At 35.6% G+C, this 25,021-nt stretch overlaps 2 protein-coding genes across 3 annotated transcripts; both read left to right on the top strand.

Moving 5' to 3' along the window:
* The first annotated feature begins 13,478 nt into the window (after positions 1-13,478).
* Positions 13,479-18,679, top strand: LOC149661835 (uncharacterized). Its single transcript, XM_089843820.1, has 5 exons — positions 13,479-13,636; positions 13,718-14,673; positions 17,076-17,980; positions 18,071-18,276; positions 18,396-18,679. Exons 1-4 carry the CDS (start codon positions 13,622-13,624, stop codon positions 18,250-18,252), a joined length of 2,058 nt encoding a protein of 685 aa, XP_089699946.1. The 5' UTR covers positions 13,479-13,621; the 3' UTR covers positions 18,253-18,276; positions 18,396-18,679.
* Positions 18,680-21,785: 3,106 nt separating this feature from the next.
* LOC149661834 (uncharacterized) lies at positions 21,786-24,937 on the top strand. Of its 2 annotated transcripts, XM_089843337.1 has the most exons (13): positions 21,786-21,859; positions 21,989-22,197; positions 22,283-22,353; positions 22,425-22,470; positions 22,531-22,716; positions 22,798-22,853; positions 22,935-23,097; positions 23,162-23,252; positions 23,325-23,400; positions 23,616-23,741; positions 23,832-23,999; positions 24,095-24,152; positions 24,714-24,937. In XM_089843337.1, exons 2-13 carry the CDS (start codon positions 21,991-21,993, stop codon positions 24,840-24,842), a joined length of 1,377 nt encoding a protein of 458 aa, XP_089699463.1. In that variant the 5' UTR covers positions 21,786-21,859; positions 21,989-21,990; the 3' UTR covers positions 24,843-24,937. The 2 variants fall into 2 exon arrangements, with proteins under 2 accessions (XP_089699463.1, XP_089699464.1); XM_089843338.1 differs by lacking the exon at positions 21,786-21,859 and having other exon boundaries at positions 21,952-22,197.
* Positions 24,938-25,021: the final 84 nt, after the last annotated feature.

Raw genomic sequence — 25,021 nt, 5'->3', positions numbered from 1 at the left:
ATCCGAACGTATTTGTATTTATTTTAGGTATGATGACATACACGAGCTAAGTGTTTCTATTTATTATTATTTTTTTTAAATTTATTTAAGCCATTTTTAATTGGATAGAAGGAAAGATGTTTTCTGAATACGTTTATATATTCATAAAATTATTACACTAATGTAATAAAAATGTTTTATTTTTAGATTCTATAACTAATAATATTATAACTCTTTATTTAAATTATAATTGCTTTAAACCCCCGTGAAATTTGACACGGTTTAATGTTAGTTTTATAGTATGTTAGCACATTGGAAAACTACACTTAAATTTGTAGTTTCTTTGCCTCGGTAATGTTTTGGATCTCTCACTTAAATTTACCGAGATTTAAATAAAATCACGCTTTAATATTTAGTTACAAGAATGAACAGTAACAATGCAATTAACATTTGTATTTAATTATTAGCTGTGGAGGAAGATTTCCATTATAATTAAGAGAAAGAGTGAGAAAGTTGTAGCGAAAGATATGCACGGAAAAATTATTTTAAAACTAAAATAATCTAGACTCGTCTTACTTTGAGCTAATTTTTTTGCAAAGCCTGCTCACTTACAAGCAGTTCAAAAATAACAATACAATGAACAACTCTTTAAGCTCTTATTATTAAACTTAGGGATCAAATCCGCAGAACGTGCTTTTAAACTCTATTCATTTTTCCCCGTTATAAGAACTTGTTTCGTAATAATTTTGTACAACTTCTTTCCACGATCTTTCATTAATTTAAAATTTGGTAGATCTCGTGAAACCCGCGGAAGTTTTAAGCCAATTATTACTCTCTAAATATATTTATAAAAAGTTGCTTCATTTTACAACTCGAAAGGTCATGACAGTTTTAAAGTTATGATCGGAGCGAGATCAACTTTTGAAGAAAGACGTGTTATGCTAAATTATCACGATATTAACCGGCGATTGAACTATGATAGATTGAGGAAAGCGTGTAATCATTTGTCTATTGGATTTCAACTATAAACAAACTTTATTTTTATTTTTAAAAGGAATCCAACATCTCGATTATAATTGTATTAATTAAATTCGATTTTGTTTGGGTCAAACACGAATTGTACTGAACCTATAATGTAGATATCTATGTTACGAAGATAAGTTTTGAAATGGTTCAAATTTACGGAAGTTATCCCTTCAGACCACGAATTGGAAGTTAAAAAACCCATATCTTTGTATAGATAGTTAACAAGTTAATTATTATCAGGTGGTGCTAGGCGTACAATAGGGGTACCCCCAGTGAGTGCTTCACGGAAACTTAATTACTTGTTTCAGAAGTAAATGCCTGTATCTTCTTTAATATTGTATATAGAAACATGATTCCAATTCTAGACCGGGGTATCCCTTTAAGGGTTTTGGGCAGGGTGTTCTAAGCTTGAATAGATTTATAAGTTAAAAGATGGTATTGTTGAATTCTGTTCTAAATGACGTTATGGCGTAACAATGAATTGAAATTCAAAACTATTTTAAGAACATGTGCGATTTCATATTTTTTTTTAAATTTTGTGTCCCTGAGATTTGAGTATTTTCTCTGAAACTTGACATTAACGATTGAAACGGATAAAAAAAAGAAAGATGAATTTATTTTCCATTTTCCTCCCTCCACTTTTAAGTATATATCCTGGGATCTGGGTGCATCATAGAAAGAAACATTTGCGATTTTCTTTGGGTGCACTTTGCTTATTTTTTATTAATCGGTCGGAGGTAGTTTATGACCAATAACCCATGCCATGACTCGTCCCCCGCAGCATCCTCTCCTTGTGTGACCTAAATCATTTTACTTCAACCTTTATATAATATAAATGATCCCTTACATCCGGGACCAGGGAAGATGGTGAATTCTAAAACTCCCCTCAAACTGTAATGTACGTAGAACCGTAAAAAATTATACATCATGCGTGATGGAGATAGTTAGCTGCAATTAAAAACGATTATATACAATATAACTGGATTCTCTCAACATGCAGGGTCTTCTTTATTTTTTAATCGGTCTTCACGTATAATAATTTCAAGAATATTATGATTAATCATATAAGAATACTTCCTTATAGTAGAAAACTATAGTTGACATCGTTTATGTCATTTATTTCAATTATGGGGTTAGAGTTTGATTGATTTGTGATTATTAAGTGATTGACTAATAACTGCTAACAGTTTTAACATGTGGATAAACGTTATGCCTTTTTTTTGTTTCTTTAAGTTTAAATTTCACAAGTAACTTTACGAGTTAAGAATAATTTGAAATTAAAACCAGAAAAGCACGTGCGGTGTCTTTTTCGTACACTTTCTTTGGTAAATTTCTTAAACTTTGTATTCATCCTTACATAACGGAGATGGGAAGATAAGGATTCTCCGTGTTACTATTATAATTTCTTACTACAAACCGTGAATATAAAATGGAACTATTCAATGAAGCGTCACTTATATTTCCAAATATTTTAATATAATTTAAAGATATTTAGAAATATAATTGTTTCCTGAAGTTTAGCAATCCACGCAGCTAAATCCCGTTAGATAATCTTCTAAATTTCAAAGAGGGTAACATCAGGCATATCAGCCTCGGACCAATTATACTGTATGTCATCATATCAGTTACAGGCCTCTTTTAAACGCCTTTCTCTGTCTCTTTTTTGTATTGAAGTAAAATAGTAAATGGATTCGGTATTAAGATGTTAGGCCTAAGGGCACCATTTTATTGTTCAAATCCCATCAGTGACTTACAATGCAAAGGAAATGTAGGAGAGAAAGATGAAATTATGGGTGGAGATCCGGAAACGACAGTTTTCCGATTGTAAGGAGATTTAGGAGGACACGATCAAATTTTAAAAAGATTTCAATTTTGTTAAGAGAAAATTTAGTTGAATGTAGGTCGATGACACTGTACCTAATGTTGAGTGCGTGGTCGGTATCTTTCTTAGGAGTTCTATCTCTCTCACTCTTGAGATGTCCTCCGCCTGTCTTTTCCTTTCTAAGGCGTGGAGCCATGTCCAAATGTTTTACTGAAGTATAAACCATTTCATTAATGCCACAAGAAAGCAAACACCACAGGGGCGGGGTCAGTTGACCAGCATTCCAGGTGTAGTGAACGTGGACTCCGTCTGGCGCGAGGGAAATAGCTTAAGTATATAATGGAATTGTCTATTGTGACCTGAAATAATAGCGCCATTAAAATTACTCAAAAGTCGAAAGTGAATGGCAAAATATCGAAATACCACTCGTTATCTCTCAGTTCTCTTTGGAAAGCGCCTCTATTGTCGACATAGATCTAAAGAATTAGGAGAAATGTGTCCCTTCAGTATACAGATAAAAGTATATTTAATTTCAGTTATAAAAACTAAAGTAAAATTAATTCAGATATGGAATGAAATTAGGAGGTCAGTTAAAATATGACAAAATATCCAATTCATTCTTTTAGAGAACGGTTTTGTATCTTCTTCCGAATCGAAAGTTTAGCTGCTTTGACCAGTGCTTGGACACAGCCCTATGACTAGTTAATTGTCACATTAGATAAATGAATATTCAGTTTAAAATAACACAAATTCATGGTTTATTTTAGCCCAGGGGTTGGTATAAAGATGGGCGACTAAAACTGGCCATAAAAATAAAATGCGCTGGTAATATTTTTATATTTTTTAATTTGGGTCGTCATTCGTCTGGCCCCTGGCTTTTTCTTCTTGTATTTTTTTTTTTTTTTTTAATATTTAAAAAGTTTGTCGGATAACTATGGGATGGTACAGTATACTATATTATATTATAGTGTTCCGAAAATATTTTATTTATATTTTTTATGGTAGTTTCCTCTATACATGGTGGTATGGATATGTTTTGTTCGGGTTATTTTCATACAGTCGTGAGTGGTAATTTTTCTTCTACGTGTTTATAAACTAGTTTGATTCATAGGGTAAAAATCTACATTTATAAATAAGTGCAAGTGTTTTTACGGGGTGGATCTACATCTACATGGACTTTGTAGGTTTGTAAAGGACCAGAAATAATTTTTTGTGATCTGATCACAATTACTACTTATCAAACAACTTCCCGGGTCTTCCTAGAAAGGGTTACGAAATGACCTTGATATACTAAAATATGAACCATCCCCACCCTAACCCATTGCTTGTGCCTGTTTTCTTACCCTCTATAGGATTTATAAGATCCTTGGTTCCGACAAACACCCTAAATCCTTAAAAGTATATTAGAGACAGAAGCTTATCTCTTCCTATAGACCCGGCTAGGTTAGAATCGAATGTATGTTTTTTTTGCATATATTTATTTGTTTATCTGATTGCATCGGCGTTTTTGGTGTTTATTTCTGTTGACTGGGGAGTTCTATATTTATATTTGGTAGACGAAACAATATATTCTCACTCGAAACTTCGAATTATACAGGGTGTTTCTGATATGTCTGCTCGTGATGTTCTTTGGGTGAACGATTTTGAGTCTAAAATGTAACTTCTATCTCCATTATGCCACAAGGGACACTTTTTCGAGTTAAGATTGGGTGGAGTATTTTACGGATGACCCCGTTAAATTTAATTAAGAAACTGATTTAGACAATTATTTCTAATTTAATTAATTAAGGGGTCATCCTTAAAACACTCGGATCATAACTTGACAACAGTGCCCCTTAGGGCCAACAAAATGGAGATAGAAGTTATTACATTTTCGACTCAAAATTGCCCCCTTAACTTATCAGAAACACCCTGTATGCGTAGAATGAGAGAGGAAATAGCTACGCTCCTGTTTTATTAAACCTTTTAACAGAGTGAAAATTATATGCAAATGATAAACCTATCATTATATTTGCAGTATTTTTTGCCCTATATAAATAAATAAAACTTTGAAATCTAGATCTTTCGATTGTTCAAAATAGCAGTTCTTCGTGATGATGGGAGTATGAGGGTATTAAATTACACCTTACGTTAAATTTATGAATATCGAACTGTTATATGATGATGTATAGCTGGCTGGCTGGACTTTTTGACGTTATATTCGACCGCTTTATCTCTTTGTTTTGGTATAGCCCCTCCTATTCGATTTAGAGGTTATTAAATTGATTATGTGCTGAATGAATTTGTATTAAAAAAAACCCCATTATTATTTTGAATCGTTTCTATTGAACTATGGGTTATTTTTTTATTTTTTAGGTTCATTGCATTTATCAATCTAGTACCAGTTTTATTTTAAAATATTATTAAACACGGTTAGCCAAAAAAAAAATACTAGTTGGTTGGGGATTCACAAGGGGCTACTCACTGTCAGATTCCTTGTGCACCGATACCCGGAATCATTTAAATACTGTACGCCGAGTGACTAGCCCCTCGGATATTCACATTTATGTAGGCTTATACCACCTGGAATTTATTTTCTTCTTGTTTGAGAAATACAAGTAGAATTCTGTGTCCTCTTAACCTTTAAGTTTAAAGTTTTCTTTTATTTTTCTTATTTAAGTATGCCACCGTGTGTGTACTGTATTTCAAACCGTAAAAATTAGGCCTACATACCAATGAGGTAAAGTAGTACAAATTTTTATATTTAATTTTTATTTATTTAATTATAAAAAGAGAGTTTAGCAATATTTATTTTATAAATAGCTCTTAAAGAATTAAGCGCAATTGAAATTCGTATTAACTTCGAAAGGGTAATCTACCGTTTACAGTTATTGTTGGTTTTTGAAAGGTTTTAACGATCTTTGAAAGTATATTTAAGTATTAAGTAATGTTTAATAGAGTTAAAAAGTTAGCTTAGTAAGAGAGTTAAAGGGATAGAATCAATCTTTTGACTACAAACGAAAAGCTTTCATTTTTTTAAATCAGATAGAACCTAAAATTACGTTTTCAAAAATATATATATATTGATAGTTTTAATAACTTAACTATTTTTAATTAATGTTTAAAAGAATTAGTTTTCGGCGCCGCTCCCATCACTGCTCCCTCTACAGTCGTTCGGCAAAAACACGAGCGAACCACCTACATTACCCCGCTAGCCTCCTCTCACACGGAAATATAGTAGATTTACACCTAAAAGTAGTTTTCATACTATTGTGCATTTTGCATTTTCGCCAAATTAGTATTTTTCATGGAAGCTAAGCCTTTGCCAAAATAGCGCAAAAATGAGGTGTTTTGGCCATTACCCGTAACTATTTTGACAAATCTCTATCATCCCAACTCTACAACGTAACCAAGAGTTAAGGAAACAAAGGATAATAAACATGATAAATCAGAATTATGTTTACAAATGTCTTCTCGAATATGCGCCGCTTCCCCAGTGAAGGAGAAAAGCTACTATACAGTGATCTAGAGCTACCTATATACTCCTATTTCCAAACAACCAATGAATCAGTGGACGTTAGCAACGTCACTAGGGTAACAAAACAAGTTGGGTGGTATTCGCGGCTAGTTTGAATTTCAAAATATCTAACGTACTTTTCTTAATTTTAAACGGTTTAATTCGATTTTTTTTTGGCACACATAATTTTAGGCACATTTTTTAACCTAAAACTGCCCTCATCTTGTACTAGTCGGAAATCCTTGATTCTATCCCTTTAAAAATTCCTGTTCTTCCCCAATTCTTCTAACCCCTTGTTACAATATTTACAAGTAATATACGGTCTTTGAACGTGCTTGAAGTTCTAAATTGTGTCTTTAACTTTAATTTGTGTGCAGTAATGTAAGCTTTATATTGTTTAAGTAACATTTATTCAAATTATTGTAAAATTACATATTTAATTCGCATTTGTGAAGTAGTTTTGAAACAATTTGGATTAAATAACTCGGAAATTCGAAATATGTAGATTACCGGTCTGATAACTCGCAATAATTTTTATACAATTATGCAAAAGTACTCCCTTATCCATAGATATAATAAATATACTTAGAAACGTTAATCTGTATAAACCTTTAAATTTTTTTCCTATAAAAGAAACTATATTTACGATATCTATTTATCTATTATAACCTAGAACTCTTCAATTTAATATTTACCCTAGAGTATATAATTAAATTAATTTGTTTATCATAAATTGAAGAGTAAATTAAACTAGTATATATTCTAAACAGCACGGTTAATTTAACTTTTGAAATTCGTTCATTAGTTACAATGTTTCAAAATATTTTATTCTATAGACAAAATTAATAGTACTATATCGTAACACAATGAATGAAAGAATTTAATTTAATGAAAAGAAAAGAAAAACAAATATTTACCACCCGCTACCGCTAGCGGACTCAAACGCAAATTACATTCATAAAATATTTCATCGCTAGGATGCTTGTAAATTTAATAGAAAAATTCTTTCCCTGGGTTTAATTGACCGTTACGGAGTTTTTCTGTAAAGTTGACTGGTTCTCCATTGAAAATGGAGGCGTGTTACCGGGGGTATACCTTCTATTTTCTTTTGATTTATGCGTCATCAAAGTTAGAACATCTTTTTTGACATTTTTTATTTCCTGTCTAAATGATTTCACTCAATGTCTCTCTAATAATACCGCTACGAATAAAATCACCCTCTCTTCTTTTTATAGCGTGATTTATCTTTAGTTTGCGAAAATAGGTCTGTGAGGGACAAGAAACCATCATTCGTAATATTATCCCTTGTTGAAAAGAAATTTTTGACTTCCTTCTATGTTTCTCAAATTGTGACATTTCTGAAGGAAAGGTTCTTTTTCTTTTGGGGTTTTTTTTTTAATGTCAAAGGGGTAGTGTGTGTACGTTTTCCAACTTTTTTTTTTTGGATTTGGTAAAATTTTAATATGAGAAGGAGGTAGGGTTGCCATAGAACCTAATTAAATCGGCCATTTTGAAACTGAGTGTAGATGAATTTTAAAATTGTCATATTGTTCTGGAAATATTTTTTTGGTCAAAACAATTTTAATTTTTCTTTTTTTCTGATTTTAGGGTAAGCTCAGCTAATATGTTAAAACATGCATGTTACGGTACAGCACCAGAAAGGAGTACTATTTTTTAACACAAAACTTTTTGACTTATCTACAAATAAAATGTGAAAATTTGGTCAAGGCAAATGACTTTAGATTGTCAGGAGGGTAAGATGAAAGTTGAAATTTAGGGTACGGATAGACTTGGATAGACAATCCTGGGGTTTGGCAAAGAAATAACTTAGACAGTGTTTTAATCTCCCTTTGAGTTGACTTCTCTGGCCTCTAGTATAGATCTTCCCTAAAACTCCTGGGAAATTGTTATGGGGGAATCTCCTAGGCCTCGCGTTACTTTAAGTAAAAAAATAGAATTTTATCGACTTGTTTTTTATCTTTTCCTTCTTTTATAAAACCTTCTAAGGAAGAAACTTTGCCGTTTAAGAAAATCACCCCAGAAAGAAACGTTAAAAATTTTATATTACATCGTCTGAAACATTGCATTTAATGTATACCGTTGGGAGAAACGAAACTCATTTTTTGATTTTTCTAGACGCATCGTGAAGAACCTACTTTCTCTCTAGATAATAATAAACTTCTTTTTAAAATAGTTTAAAATTTCTTAGCGGCGTGTGAAAGGGAGGGGAATAACGTGTAAAAAAACGCCCTGAACATCAACAAAAATAAACACTAACGTTACGTTAGGCTAGTAGCTGCCACGGTTTCGGTTACTTTCAATATAGACAACAAACAAAATATTTGGGAGCTAGTCCAAAAATTTCAATAGACATTTTTGCCAAAGAGGACTGAGGAGTGAATATATTTGAATAAATTTCAATTTGTAAAAAGGTAAACTCAAAAATTCTTCAAACAACAAAAGAATTCTGTTTCTGTTGAACGCTCCAATTCCATAATGGATGCGAGAAAATTTAACGCGTATAACAAACTTGCAAACCTTGATATGTTGTTAGTATATATATATTAGATGCAATTTAATATATAGAGTTATTTTCTTTAATAATGTATTACTGTATGAGCACAAGGTAATAATATAACGCCCAAGGGTCAATTTAGACATAAATTAAAATAGTGCTTCTAAGGCAGTGAAACCATATTTCAAATCATAGCATTCTTCTTTTGGGGTGTAAAACAGTAAATTCGTAAACTTTGTAACAAATTTAAAAATTAATTTTCATCTGTGAAACATAAATTTTTCTTTAAAATAGCTAACCGGTTGGCTTGTTATTTACTTAAATAATATTATTCTACAACGATACGGTACATCTTTGAATTGCAAGTGATGAACGGACTTAAGTACACCGCTGAGTGTAGTCCATTGAACTTCGCCTTGAAGATACGTACATACGTACAAGAAAATTTCTTGTAAAATTCGGGTCCTGTTAAGAGATAGATCCTTCTAAATAGGTCATAGTCTCTGACTCTCTTCCGACCAAAACCTTCTTCTTCTTCTTGAAGAAGAAGGTATGTTCTCACACTCCCTCATCCTCCTTAAATTTAGTTTTTGGAGAATATTTTTTCTTTTTTAAAAATATAATCCGTTTTAGAACTCTCTCTCCGTTAAAGGTTATAGACAATTCCTGGCTAAAAATAGATAACTCGTTGAGGGGCGTTTTCCCATGGCTAAATTTTAAAAAGAAATTGCCGACAATAATATATGGTCCTCTTTATTTTAAAATTAGGAGATGAGACATAGAACTGTCTTTGTGTGAAAAGATTAATGATTGTTTGGTGCTTACAACGCATTCCAAAGGGTTATTGGATAGAGGAAAGATTACCATGCCATGGATTCATTTTTTCTTTTATTGCGTGGTTTTTTGGGAAAGATTTTACGATGTTAACAGTCTATCTCACGTTTCTAGAGTTTTCTCAAAAATTGTTAACGGTATAATAGGTTATATTATATATATTTGTAGGTGTTGATTTTTTCTTTTTTCTAGAAAAAACTTATTGTATTGAAACAAAGCAAATTTTAGCATAAAAGATGAGGTTTAATATCTAAGAGTGTGATCTTGTTGAGCCTCTCTTCTTCGTAAACCAGATTAAGTGAAATTAAATCCATCTTAATTATTTACCCTATTAGCCACGGATCTTAATTTAACCAACAGCTTTTTAAGTATAGCCCTTTATTAGAATCTCGCATTAAGGGTCAGTTATTATTTATTATTTATTAAAATTGTGTAAATAACAATTACTCTAATACTAAGCGTGTGAAAATAAACACCATCTTCTCAGGGTCAAATTAAATTGAGACTAATTACTTATATTATAAGGCAATTTTACCGTAATAACTATATGCAGTGTCCCTCCGTTTCCGGTAGCAACTTTACTTAGAAAACCCGTCTCTTATAATCCCAGGGATCCAGTAGCGTCGCGAGATGATCTCATAAATAATTATTAGAGGCCCAAGATTTCTTTTATAATTGCCGCGGGCCTTTGACACAATTTTTTTAAAAATATATTTCCATTGATTAGGCTTTAATTAACGAGATAACTTTGCACCATTATTTAAGGCAAATGTCCCTTGATTATCCATTATTTTCAGTCGCAAGTAACATTTGCTACCGCGGTTTATATTCATGATTTTTTGTTTTCCCTCTCCACATTTGTGTGGCCACAAAAATAATTTTTAATTTAAATAACCGCCGTAGTCTAATTAGAAAATTTTTATTTCCTATTAAATTTGTGTTTGGGTAAAATATGGTAATTTTCTTATGGGTCATAACGTGGTGGTGGTGGTATAAATTTCAACTCCTTATTTGATACCATAACTTTCCTATATTCTAAAGATACTTATAACATCCCGCTGTCTATGTAAATGATAAAATATTAAGATGAACCCAAAAAAATCTTTTAAAAAACCCACGCTCTCTCGGAAATTTACGACCTCGCGGGTAATTTCCCAAATTTGAACTTTGGTGAGACCAATAAAATATTATATTTATTTATTTTTGTGGATACCATTTTTTCATGTCGTGCATGAAAAGAAAATTAATTTTTATTAATTTTTTTTAATAAAATATTTGTGATTTAAGTATTGGAACAAAATGAATCCCACGTACTACTAAAACCAGTACTTAATCACACCGGAAATATTTAACAGTTGTTCCTATATGCCGTTGCTTTAATGAAGCGTTCATTTTCATTCAAGATCGCCTTCAGATATGTCTGTCTACGAAAGACAGACTAAAACTAATGATGATAATTAGAAAATTAACCAAAACAGGGACGATCGAGATAACTCCTTTGCATATATTAAACATTTTAGAGACACGAACAATTGAAACCTTAATCCGCTACGAGTATTTTATATCCCCTTTATCTACCTAGATAACCTTAAAGGTGTTGATGTATCTTTGCTCGCTATCTTTAGTGAATCGGTGAAAAATTATATAATTACCCCCTTTTTCATATCTTTTAAATGACTTTTTAAATATATCATAAATTACCAACTTTTATAAAAAAGTATTTCAAAGATATCTCCACACGATTTTTTTATTTCCGTGTTCTAACCTTAATCATAAGTAAGATTTTAGTAATAAGTATAACATTTCCCATTGCTGTACTGCCAACCAAATTTCCAATTGGAATTAACCCTTCCCTTACGAAACAAATATAAGAAACATATTATAACGAGTTGCTTTTACTGTAGTAAACAGAAACTTAATTCAAGTTAGTGTCGTACTTAAGGTTGTTACGGTATCTATTTATTTTACCTCTCAGTGTCATACTTAAGGTTGTTACAGTATCTATGTCTTTAACCTCTCAGTGTCATACTTAAGGTTGTTACATTATCTATGTCTTTAACCTCTCAGTGTCATACTTGAGGTTGTTACAGTATCTAAGTATTTTACCTCTCAGTGTCATACTTGAGGTTGTTACAGTATCTATGTCTTTTACCTCTCAGTGTCATACTTAAGGTTGCTACAGTATCTATGTCTTTAACCTCTCAGTGTCATACTTGAGGTTGTTACGGTATCTATGTCTTTACTTTTTATAAGTCTCTCCCTTTGAAAAAGGAACTCTTTTGATCTTGTTTCTCCGTGCTTATCAACTTGAAACTTTTTTTTTGGTGAAATCATAAGTAGTGTTTTGATACACTCTTACTCTTCACGGGTTGCGATCAAGAGAGAGAGAAGATCGCCCAATTTTTATAATATCTTGTTCATGGAGTACCTTTTTAAAAGAAAGTGAAAGAACCGTGATTTTTCTTTCTTTCTTACTTCTTCGTCTTAATTTCAAAAGAAGTTTGACGTATTATATTTCAGCGTAAAAATGAAACCGGATTTATATTGTTATTATTAATTTTTTGTTATTAAAAAAGAAAAAAATAACCCAGGAAATAAAACTCGCTCATTTGTTTCATGATGGATTGTTAAAATAAAAGAAGAAAATTCTTTAATAATCGTTACAGCCAGTTGTTTGAAACAAGCTAGGTAATCATACCCATCGAGAGGTTGGATAGTTTCATTAGGAACTTCTTCTAAATTTAGACAAATGGCTAAAAAAATCTCCATAAATTGTTTTTTATTTTGAAGTTCTTAGAGTGAAGTTCAAAGATTACGTAAAAATTTCTCAAGCTATCAAAATAATTTATATCAATTAAATTTATTCAATTCAACGCAGTTTTGTAAAGTTGTCCGTCCTCTTTTGACTATATATTGAGACCCGTATAAAATACTAAACCACGTATCTGATATAACAATTTTCGTGATAATTTTAATATCTATATTAGGAATTCATTTCTTCCTTTTTTTGTTGCGATTTCTTCCTGGCTTATCTACAGTTTAAGAGGTTATCTATTAAACAATAATAGTTTAAAACTATAGGTCTATAACCAGCCACAATCCAGTATTAATAAAATTTTTGATTCCAATCCTTATTAGAAAACAATTGATTTTTATTTTCTTGGAAGGAAATTTTTTCCCCATCGATAATTTATTTTTATTTAGTCGCGTATATATTTCTTTAAGTATACTAGAAGGCCTAGTTTTGACCTCTTATACACCTCTCTCATTTTTATTGGCGTGAAAGTAGGACCCTCATGAAAAATCGTGATATTTTTAGACTAAAAACGGGGAGACAGACCACACTAGCTAGCGTGTTTGATTCTCTCTGATTAAAATTATCCATCTCGTCTTATACCCCGTGACTCCAATATACCTTTTCTAGAAAGTTAAGGGGGCGTTACCTATATCTTTTAAAAGGTATTTCTTTTTTATTTATTTATTTCTTCTTCGCCTCGTGGTATGATTCTGGATTTTTCATAAAACTGGCTTTCTCTCTCTCTCTCTCAGGAAGGCTAAATATACGTTACTGTAAAAAGGGGGTTGGGATAATGACGCTAATAATTCCCTCTCAACACTAAAACTCGTCTAGTAGTAAACGGTAGAGTTTTACTGTACGATCTTGCCGAATATTTGCCTCATTCAAACGACGAAAGGGGTCGTCTCTCCCCCCCTTCCATTAAAATCTACTGTCGGATGAAAATTTTGGTGTTTTTAAATGAAAAGGGGTCGAGTCGTAGTTACCCCCCCCCCCGAAGGGAGAAACTTCTCTTGGAAGATTTTTGATGACTGTTCTTTTGTATTCTGATGGAATTGTGTATAAAAGGAAAGCGTTTCTGCCAGTTGAACATCAGAAACCGATCCACTCTCGAGCTGAAAAGTACACTTTTCGGCTCTCTCAAGAAAAACCATGTTACCCTTTAAGGTAATTTTCAAAACCATCGATGAATAAACAACGGATTACCCCCGTCTTTGGTTTGGAAATATATCTTTTTGGTTCTTTTAGTTTCTAGCGTTCGCCTCGTTGGTCGTGGCATCACTCGCCACTACCAAGGTGGTCAAGAAAGGCGATGATGATTTGGTAGCCGCGGCCACGGGATGGTCAAGCGGAGGCGGTGGATGGTCTAGTGGAGGAGGAGGAGGTGGTGGTTTTGGAGGTGGACACGGAGGATTTGGTGGAGGTGGTTTCGGAGGAGGAGGATTTGGAAAGGGAGGAGGCGGTGGTGGAGGTGGCGGAAAGGTAGCCATTATCGCCATCCCAATTAAAATCAGCTCCGGAGGCGGCGGTGGAGGTGGTTTCGGAGGTGGACACGGAGGTGGTTTCTCTTCCGGTGGATTCGGAGGAGGTGGTAAAGGAGGCTTCGGCGGCGGTAGCTTCGGAGGTTTCGGAGGAGGTGGTAAAGGAGGATTCGGCGGAGGTGGTTTTGGCGGAGGAAAGGGAGGATTCGGCGGAGGTGGTTTCGGTGGAGGAAAAGGAGGCTTCGGAGGTGGTTCCAGCTTCGGAGGCGGAAAATCTTTCGGTAGCTTCACCGGAGGCTTTGGAGGTGGTGGACACGGAGGTGGTTTCTCATCTGGCGGATTCGGAGGTGGCAAAGGAGGATTCGGCGGAGGTGGTTTCGGAGGAGGTGGCTTCGGAGGCGGAAAAGGAGGATTCGGCGGTGGTGGATTTGGAGGTGGAAAGGGAGGCGGTGGATTCAGCGGTGGAAACGTACACGTTGTTGGATTGAGTGCTATTAACGTTGGTCAACTCGGAGGAGGAGGCGGAGGTGGCAAAGGAGGCTTCGGAGGCGGTGGTTTCGGAGGAGGTGGCCACGGTGGTGGATTCGGAGGCGGTGGTTTCGGAGGAGGCAAGGGAGGCTTCGGAGGCGGCAGTTTCGGAGGAGGCCACGGTGGTGGTGGATTCGGAGGTGGCGGTTTCGGAGGAGGAAAGTCCATCGGAGGCGGTGGTGGAGGTGGCTGGTGGTAAAGGATAACAGAGTGAGTCTCTAATCTCCATTTCTCATTTATAACAAAAAGGATTTTCTCAATGTGTAAATTGATTATTAGAAGCTGGCTTTCAAGTGATGGTTTCCAGCCATTTCTTTTCCTTCTTCTTCGATACAACGAAGATGGTTCGTTAAATTCTCATAGCTCCTTTCTCTCTCGATGACGAGAGCGAGCGAGTTTTAAATATCCGCAGATCTTCAACCTCCCCCGATAAGTCACAATGCAATTTTTTTTTTCAATTTCGGGATGGACTTAACTCGTTTGTTTTTTTTTTAAATATTCATATAATTGTAATTAATCTGTACATAGGATTTATATTAAAAAAATGTATAAGAACCAAGACGTTATTTTTCTGTACAGTTTTGACAACGAAGAATAAAATTATTTTTGTTAAATTTGACTTATTCTTGATTTTAATGGCGCTTAATGAAAATAAGTGTTAATTACGTTACAATATCTTAATTTGAGTCAAAATTCTTAAGAAAATTTTGGGTTTCATTAGCTTTCACGAGAAAAATTTATGAAAGAGATTAAATCGATTTCTTTTGGGGGATTAGATATTTCATAATCTTTTTTTTAACTTCACCAAAGTCAATTAATAGACTTAGTATTTTGTCTTTTGACTTAACTAAATAATACTCCTACCTGATGTAGAAATTAGAAACGCATTGTAGGGCTACCGTCGTTGGGTTTTCCTTTTTGATATTTTCAAATATTACTTTTAGTAGACTTCTTTAACAAAGTTCATTTAACCAATTTCAAAAAAAAAAATGTTTAATTATTCAGCCGATTACCCATTTTTATTGTTTCTTCGAAAACTTTCGTCTCCATAAATACGAATCGAAATTATATTTTCTATGAGCACGTATCCTATATATCCTATATAAAAGGGTGGATGGGCATCTTGTGACAGTAAATGCCCGACTCGACAAGGAATTTATTCGTATCTCTATTCTCTTCCGGTTTCGAAGATAGCACGGCAGTCTTTAATTTTGTCACGCATTTACACTGCCGGAACTTGAAGATCCTACGGCAAACCCTTTCTTAGGCCTTATAGGGTTGTGATCTTAGGTACCGCAACAATTGTGGTTTTTAACCAATGCGAAGAATTATTTTACGAACCTTGGTTGTTAACAACTTTTTGTCGAAATTTCACACTTACATTTTAAATAAAATAATAAAATACAATATATCTTATCTAACGCTTCTTCTACAAATAAATAAATAAATTTGGCGTGTTTAATTTAATAGAGATATAATTAAATACACCGTGATGCTATTAAACTATTTTCAACCCTCCAGACTCTAATCAAATCTGTTCTTAAATATTTTTAATTGGCATCGATAAAAATCATTTGACCTATCTAAATTTACCTCCTTAATTACTTAAGTGTTTCAAAGACGAACAATGACTTATATTTCCAATCATAAATTTAACAAAAAGATATTTCTTAAATTTTTTATTATTTTTTTTATCCTTTCTTTCTTTCTTTTTAAATAGAAGGTAATATTGAGATACAATTCAGCCTAAAAATAGAAAAATAAGTTTTGATCGTGGGATGAAACGTCTTTAGATCGTAAATATTCTGCCGAAAGAGTGTATTTACCGTATTTTGATAAACACCATTATCAAAACCGTTCTTGGGGTTAAACTATGGGCGTGAGATGTTACCATACCAGTCATGGTCTATGGTGACCCTAAATTTGGTGTCTATGATATTTAATTCAAATTTTATTCTTTGTCCACTGTTCAGGGAAAGACGCGAATTTAGGTTACACTATTGAAGATGGGTATCCGTTACTAATTCCTATGCATTATTCAACTATTCAGGGGGTTACATTATTCAGCTTTTCTCCTTGGATACGCGTCTCATCTTTTTCTCCGAGAAATCTCCCTCCCCATCAAGTTTCACTTTTTTATTTTCTTTAGAAGAAAACATATCTTATTTTTATAGTATTTCGGCGCTCGTTTAATTCTTACGAGGCCCCAGCTGTCTGGTCTGGCCCGACATAATCTCGAAATTGGAACGATCCCCCAGAAACTCCAACTCTGATTGGTCCATCTTTCCTCGTAATAAGAAACAACTTTCGCTTTAACTTAAAAAATAAAAAGAAAATTTTAAAATAATGCGAGCGGCGAAGATCTTCTCCACAATCTTAACTTATTTAAAAGAGAAAAAAGAAAAATACGGGTGCGGGGGGCTGGACTTAATAATTTGTAATACGTGTGACATGAGCTTCCTCAGAGGGGAACATTATGGGCGGGTTACCTGTATAATAATATGACAGGAATTATTTTTCGGGGGTATAAAATGGACCCACTGGACGATGGTTGAGCATATTCAATCTCAACTATCCGCGCTATCAACATGTTGAAGGTACTTGAAAGGAAACCTTTCTGGATTATCTTCTAACGATAACCGTTTTTCTAATGTTTTCCCATTATCAAAAATATTTCAGTTTTTCGCATTGAGTTCTCTATTCGTGGTAGCTTTGGCTACTAATAAGAAAATCCATGATTTGCAAGTCGCGGAAACCGCGCCCGATCCGTGGGCCAGTGCTGGTGGGTTTTCTTCGGGATTAGGTGGATTCTCTAGCGGTGGAGGCGGACACGGTGGTTTCTCTAGCGGTGGAGGACACGGTGGATTTTCCAGCGGTGGAGGACACGGTGGATTTTCAAGCGGTGGAGGACACGGTGGATTTTCAAGCGGTGGAGGAAACGGAGGACATGGAGGTGGCAATGGAGGACAAACTATTCTTGTAGCCATCCCAATTAAAGTTGGAGGAAGTAGTCAAGGATTTAGCAGCGGTGGTAAATCTGGTGGAGGATTTTCATCCGGAGGCCACGGTGGAGGATTCGGAGGGTTCAGTTCCGGCGGTAGTGGAAAGTCTTTCGGAGGATTCTCATCCGGTGGAGGACACGGTGGATTTTCGTCCGGTGGAGGACATGGTGGTTTCAGTTCCGGCGGAAGTGGAAAGTCTTTCGGTGGATTCTCATCCGGCGGATACGGTGGACTTTCATCCGGTGGAGGACATGGTGGATTTAGTTCCGGCGGTAGTGGAAAGTCTTTCGGTGGATTCTCATCCGGTGGAGGACATGGTGGATTCAGTTCCGGAGGCAGTGGAAAGTCTTTCGGAGGATTCTCATCCGGTGGAGGACACGGTGGACTTTCGTCCGGAGGAGGTTTCTCTTCAGGTGGTCAAAAAGGAGGTGCTGCCGTCACCCTATTAGCCGTTAGTGTTGGATCTCTGGGAGGATCATCATCCGGTGGTGGACATGGAGGCGGTTTTTCATCCGGTGGTGGACATGGAGGCGGTTTTTCATCCGGTGGTGGACACGGAGGCGGTTTTTCATCCGGTGGTGGACACGGAGGATTCTCATCCGGTGGATTTAGCAGCGGAAAGAGCATCGGTGGTGGATACTCTTCCGGAGGATTCGGAGGCGGCCATGGCGGTGGATTCTCTTCCGGAGGATTAGGAGGCGGCCGTGGTGGTGGATTTTCATCCGGTGGAGGTGGAAAAAGCATCGGAGGAGGTTCTGCCGGATGGTGGTAAAGAATTAACTCATTCACATCCATGGTACGAAAAACGTTTATGCATTTTTTGGTTGCAACTGCTTGGATATAGATATTTTCAGCAGTCTTTGCTTTTTCGTTAATTCCTTTACCAATTATATATGTCGAAATCCTTTATTTCAGAAACCGCAGTAAAACGCAACTATGATCCGTCATTTGAAATGGCCAGTTACTCCTATATGTATGCAACTCTCTCATGCTTCGACGAAGAGTTAGTTATTTTAAACGTTTGTTAAAATCGATGAAAATCTTTCAAAAATTGCTCCTATATCCAAAAATCCTTGTAAATAATGAATCTCGATTGAATTATAGGAGCTCTTTTCATAAATTGTTTTTATAAAATGCTGTTATTCGGACAATAAGAATAAAGTTTGGTTTTGTTACAAAATCAATTGATTAAATTTTTTTATATACCTATTTTCTTTTTTGACTTATAATCCGTCATAAGTAGAAAGAGAAATGAATATAGCTTGTCACTAACAAAATAATGGGTAAATGAAAAATGTTTAAGACTCAGTCGAGCGTAGAGAACGACTTTTCAATGAATATAAAGAACTGTCGTGTTCCGTCCAACACGCAAATATATAATAAAACCCAGATTTCTTTCTCTTTTTAAGCATTGATTACAGTTTTTTTGAAGAAATTTTATACGACATATACTCTCAAATGTCAAGTCAAGCGTAAATGATTCGTAATAACGATAATAGCTAGGCTGCGATCGATTTAAATCGATAACTTTTAAAGGTGAATTGAAATGCGATGAAGTTATACCTATAGCCTTTTCTCATTTTATGAAATAGACAACGATATTTACCTTCCCTTTGACACTACAGACCCAAATTGGGGTTTCTAACTTTTGATTTCATCCCCGATCTTTCGATACATTTTCAATATTTTTCAATTCACCAGCGATTTTCAAGGTTGATTTTTGGGTGATAATCTTAGATCGTTCCATATAGTTAATACAAGCTCTATTTCCAAATAGTGATAATAATAAACTGTACAATAAAACGATTATACATTACCCAAAACTCCTACATTTCTATTTGTACTCGACGCCCGTAACATGGGATTGTTCGTCGCGATGCTTTTTAGTTCTTTATTCCTCACATCCTTGGCTACGGTCACCAAACTAATTATAGCGAAACCTTTGGACATTGAAACTTTATCCAGCAAGTCTTTGCCCGTATACACAGATGGGGGTCCGAGATTCAGAAACGCGAAAAGTGGTAACAGAAATACGGATGATAGCAGCGGGATTAACTACAGACAAGTCACGAAAGGAGCTAAAATGCATTACCCAAAGTTCGCGACTGCTGATAACGAAATGGTTTACAAGAGTATGGTAAACAGCCAAACGAATGGCGGAGAGTACGTAGTTTTCGGTGGTAAAAGTAACAGAAAAACGGTGAAAGGTCAAAGTCAAGGTCGCCCCAGAAGTAGAGGCAGTCAGTTGAAGAACCAAGACGAAGTAGCCATCATCGCTATTCCAATTAAAATCGAATCAAGAGGAATTAAAGGCATAATGAATGGGAAGAGTGTTCAGACTCTAATGAATGGAATTCATAGTTACGACCCTTCCGGCGCGATGAGTAATTACAGATCCATGAAGGGTAAGTTGCGAGACAGATTTCGCCGAGGCTTAATCGACCAGTATCTCATAAAAGATTACTTATATATAGGGGGATCTGGTGGACAGTATGAAACCGAAGACACGGAGTCTTCCGGCTACGATGACGGTGGCAAATCGGGTAGAATGAGCCACTCTATGTTCGAAGAGATACAAGGAAGTTCCCCAAACGTTTTTGAAATCGACAAAGACAGTTCCGCGCGTGGTTACGAAGTTGTTAAAGTCGTTAAGGCTCCATCCCACTCCCAGACATCCGGCGGTTACCAAGTCGTGCGCGAGGTTAAAGAACCCGTCATACAAGTAGTTAAAGAAATTGTCAAGGAACCAGCACCACAAGTCACTTATCAAGTAGTAAAAGAAGTGGTTAAGCAACCTTCGATACAGTTGGTTAGGGGTGGTGGTCAGCAAATAATTTACGAAACTGGATCGAGAGGTGGAGGAGGAGGTATGGTCAAGTACCAGTTGGTTAATTCGGACGGAAGTGACGTCAGCAAGGAGTTTGACGGAAATGTTCCCACCACGGTTATCGGTAAGGGAAAAAGTAACAGCGAGAAAAATTCAAAGCATTCAGACCAGGATGATGACAAGAGTAACTTCAACAATAATAACGCTAATAATCAAATGAATGGTATGATGTTCAACCCTATGTTTAATCCAATGATGAATCCTTACATGATGGCCATGCGAAACCCAAATATGATGGCGGCGATGATGGGACCAATGCGGGTTCACAATAACAATAAAATGATGGGCGGGCCCCCGAATATGCAAATGATGAATATGATGAAAATGCAAGCTATGATGATGAGGATGCGTCAAATGCAAGCTATGCAACAGCGTCAACAACAACAACAACAGCAACAGAAAGGGGGTTCATCCCAAAATATGATGAATATGATGAACATGATGAACATGAGAGGGATGCGAGTTCCTTCAGCTAATAACATGATGATGATGATGATGAATATGAGACCGTCCAGTGGGTTTCAACGACGACCAAGTATGTCGGCGTCACCGTACGGTAATGCCATGCGTACCAGCGCTTCTATGATGGCCCGTTCACCCCTGATATCTCCGTTAATGAATTTGATGAAACCCGGTGGTATGATACCATCTTTACCATTCAAAATTCCGACATTCGCCGCTTTGAACCCTAATCCTAAGAGACTAGCCGCTGCCTTATTAGGCGCCATGATTAGGTAGTTTGTGGACATGTACTCGTATTAAAACCATAAGTAAACAACGAAACCCCATAAGTAGGTTCAAAAATGAGTATTACACACAATGAAATACTTTAATGGAGGTGTTTCTCTACCAACAAGGTGGTTTTAGGTATAAACGCCCGAAATTTTGAGTTAAAGGAAATTGGAAGCGTTATACTTATTGTTATAAAGTTACTTATGGTACGTTAAGAATATCATAATTAAATTTTGAAGAAGCCCGACATTAGCTACCAGACGATTTAACCTTAACTAAAGGTTAAATATCCCATTTGTTCTCATAAATAGTTACGCCTTTTTTGTCATAATGGGCTGGTCCTTAGCCATATTTCTTAACCATGTTCTACCAAATATATTTTTATTGAATAAAAATAAATTTTTCAGATCCAATCTTGTAATATCATTTTAATCCGTACTTTATCTATCGCAGTTGTTCTTAAAAATAGTAACTGTATAGGGGTGCAAAAAGGTTACGCTTCGCGGTTGAGCAAATTGATGCTGTAACTGGGATAGATTGATATCAATAAGACAATGACATAATAGCTAGCTAGCTAGCTGGCGTGAAATTGTCCCTAAAACCCTTGGGGCAAGGCAAGCCTATAAAATCCACTATACATTATTTATCCAGATATCTTCCGATCAAATCGTGTTCCAGTGTCCGTGTGCCAACATCGTACTACGTCTTTCATATTGTATTTGAGAAGGAAATATTTGCGTTTTAAACTCGACTTTTTTCTGTAAATATATATTTTGTGGCTTTTTATAGAATCAAAAAATGTAAGATAAGAAAGCTCCGAATTTTTTTAAGTCTTATCTGAAATAAGTCAGAGATTGAACTATATTTTGTTTTTTTCTTAACGTCTTAGAGATGGATAACTCAACAGATTATAGTCGCGTTATAGAAAAAATATCACGTTCGGGGTCCATATCCGTGGCTACATTCCCTATTATGGAAGTTCATGATCCAGCTGTTGACCCCTTTTGTGACCCTGAGAATCCAGTTGTGGTACAGTTTCAAGATGTCTGCTCTGCGGCGTACAAAATAAAAGATGGCATCAAGAAAACTCCTTGCTCGGTATGTACACGTGACCGTCAAGCAGTTACAAGTACATCCAGGAATAAAGCTTAGATTAAGATCAATTAAAATATTTTTTCTATAGCAATCTCACATGTCAACAATCGTGGATTGTGACATATATTTCAAAAAAGATTTTTTACAATACACTGGAAGGTATTTTATAATTTCCACTGTAATTATAACTCTAAATTAACTTAACCATGCATGATCCGAAATTTAATTAGCTTCAAAGAAAGAGGTGCTAGATATACCTTGATGAGTATGGATGAGGTATTTTCCAATTTGAAAGTTAAACTTAGTGATAGAATCTAAATTATGAAGGACTTTTAGGCGCAGAAAAAGATTGGTGTTATCGCAGCCTCAGCCGGAAACCACGCTTTAGCTTTGTGTTACCACGGACGGGCTTTAGGTATCCCGGTGACGGTAGTCATGCCTATTGTAGCCCCAATCATGAAAGTTCAAATGTGTCGCCAATTTGGAGCGACAGTTTTGATTCGTGGGGCTCATATCGGAGAGGTTATTATTAATTTTGTTTGTTTAATCTAATGTTGTTTTTTTTTTTAAGTTAAATTATTCATGGGTTATTGCGTAATATAGGCTAAAGAACACGCTATGACCCTTGTGGAAGAAAACGGTTATGTTTACATTAATGGGTATGCGAGTTATTTGGGAAACATCTGTTAGGTATCGCATCCATATATAACAACAAATGTATCATTGGTAATCGATAAAAGGTATGATCATCCCCATATTATTGCCGGACAAGGGACCATGGGTCTCGAAATAATTGAGCAAATACCAGACGTAGACGCGGTAGTTGTACCAATAGGGGGAGGTGGTTTAATTGCCGGAGTGGCCTTAGCGGTCAAGAATCTCAATTCGGACATCCTCGTAATTGTAATTACGCCTTCATTAGTACCTAAGAATACAGATGAAAATTGTCAATTTGAAGTAATTTCAGGGTGTTGAGTCAGAACGTTGCGCCAGTTTTAAGGCCGCCCTGGAAAAAGGAAAACCAGTAGCTGTTAAGGCAGAATCTACTTTGGCTGATGGTAGACGAGCAAGGTTAATCGATGAGATAATATGAGAATTTGACCCTTTATTCTTTAACAAAAAAATAAAAGGTTTAGCGGTCCCGGTGGTGGGAGTCAATGCATTCGCGACTGCCCGTGACTTGGTGGACAAAGTCGTTGTCGTCAAGTGAGTTTCCATTCTTTTATACCTAACAATGACAAGTATCTACAGTTTTTCGTGATGAAAACTATCAAATTTTTTCTCTACTTGCATTGTTGCATCTATCACGTTAAAGCCACATGCTAAACTCAAATATAGTATCTGTTTTTTCTCATCATATTTTATGCACCATCCCTTTCGTAACGTAATAGCCCGGTTCCCAATTTTTTTTTTTTTATCAGAGAGGAATTCATAGCCTTGGCTATTTTGCGATTGGTTGAAATGGAAAAGGCTGTGGTAGAAGGAGCTGGTGCTACTGGTTTTGCCGCCATTTTAGCCGGGCTACTTCCGGAATTAAAAGGGAAAAAGTAATTATTCATTATAAGACTCAATAATTTAGGCTTAGTTTTGAGCCTGGTAGATGGAAACACTGGGTTGTTCTAATGGGTCGCTTACAGGGTTGTGGTACCACTTTGCGGTGGTAACATTGACACCACAGTTCTGGGACGGTGTTTAGAGCGAGGTTTGGCTGTTGTTGGTCGATTAATCAAGTTCACCGTTCGATTAAGTGATCGACCAGGTGGAAGCGCGGAATTAACTAGATTAATTGCCAATTTGGGAGTCAGGTAAATAGACAATTAAAACAGGGTCAAGGTCAACGGCAGATCTAGTCCCTAGAGCTCTACATTTTCGAATCAAAACATTTTATTAATTAACTTAGTATCAAAGACATGATACACGAGAGAGCCTGGATTCGATCTGACATATATAGCGTCGAGGTAAGAACAACCCCCTTTATTTTGAACAAACAGACTGTTGTGATGGAGTTGTATTGATTTCGAGGGGCAGAATGTCGCAATGTTTGCAGCGTGTTTTAATTTCGTTTTTGGGTAAATACCGTTTGTGTTTCCCCATGGGAGGCTGTGAAAACAGTCAAATATAATACTATGTTAATAGCAAAGCTTGAAAATCGATCATTTACTTTCGCCTTCTTTAAGCCACATTTGAAGGGCTTAATACATAAGGATATGAAACTCTCCAAGTATGGGTTGCTAAGGATTTTGATACCCGCACGCGACCTTTATGGAAAGGTACACGGCAGCGGGTAGAATTTAGGTTTGGAGTAGAAGCTTTCAAACCAAGACCTAGTAAAGGTCTTTTTAATTATATGGCAGACACATACTTAGGCATTATAGGGTTATGCTTAAAGGAAAGTAGGAAGTATTTTAATAAAGCTAGTTCGACATTCCTGGTCTACTTCGTCGTTCAAAATCGATGCAACGTCGTTGCACTTCAGTTGAGTCGTTGGTGTAATCGAAGTCTCATTCAACATTTGCAAGGTTAAAGTCGTTTGCGAGACAAAGGATAGGGAGCACGCTAAGGAATTGGAGGCGGCTTTGAGAGCCAATTATTGTCACGTTCGATTTGTATGTTCGCCCGATAGTGAAGAAACCGCCCTGTCATTTTAATAACGAATTTTCTTTAATTTAATTAAATTAAAGAATATGTAGAATATAATAATATATCATTTTTAATAATAAAAAAAGTTACACCGTGGTTTGAATTTCAGGAGATTATTTTTTCGTGCTTGGGAAATAATTTGTTTCGTGTATAGAAACTGTAATAGTTTGATTCACGATAGCGTACG

Source organism: Phalangium opilio, unplaced genomic scaffold, assembly GCF_054372755.1.
Source record: "Phalangium opilio isolate 3A_F unplaced genomic scaffold, DU_Popi_V2 ptg000070l_1, whole genome shotgun sequence".
NCBI classification, from domain to species: Eukaryota; Metazoa; Arthropoda; class Arachnida; order Opiliones; family Phalangiidae; genus Phalangium; species Phalangium opilio.
Note: the sequence above shows the minus strand (reverse complement) of the source record. Positions and strands in the feature narration are given on the sequence as shown.

What these genes read in the sequence shown, in the direction of transcription:
- LOC149661835 (XM_089843820.1), top strand. An exon ending in GGTGGTGGAGGTGGCTGGTG is followed by an intron (nt 14,674 to 17,075) that starts GTAAAGGATAAC and finishes AACATGTTGAAG; the next exon opens with GTACTTGAAAGGAAACCTTT. An exon ending in ATCCGGTGGTGGACATGGAG is followed by an intron (nt 17,981 to 18,070) that starts GCGGTTTTTCAT and finishes GTGGACACGGAG; the next exon opens with GATTCTCATCCGGTGGATTT.
- LOC149661834 (XM_089843337.1), top strand. Translation starts at nt 21,991, where the DNA reads ATGGATAACTCAACAGATTATAGTCGCGTTATAGAAAAAATATCACGT. An exon ending in TTTTTACAATACACTGGAAG is followed by an intron (nt 22,354 to 22,424) that starts GTATTTTATAAT and finishes AAATTTAATTAG; the next exon opens with CTTCAAAGAAAGAGGTGCTA. An exon ending in ATTCGGACATCCTCGTAATT is followed by an intron (nt 23,098 to 23,161) that starts GTAATTACGCCT and finishes AAGTAATTTCAG; the next exon opens with GGTGTTGAGTCAGAACGTTG.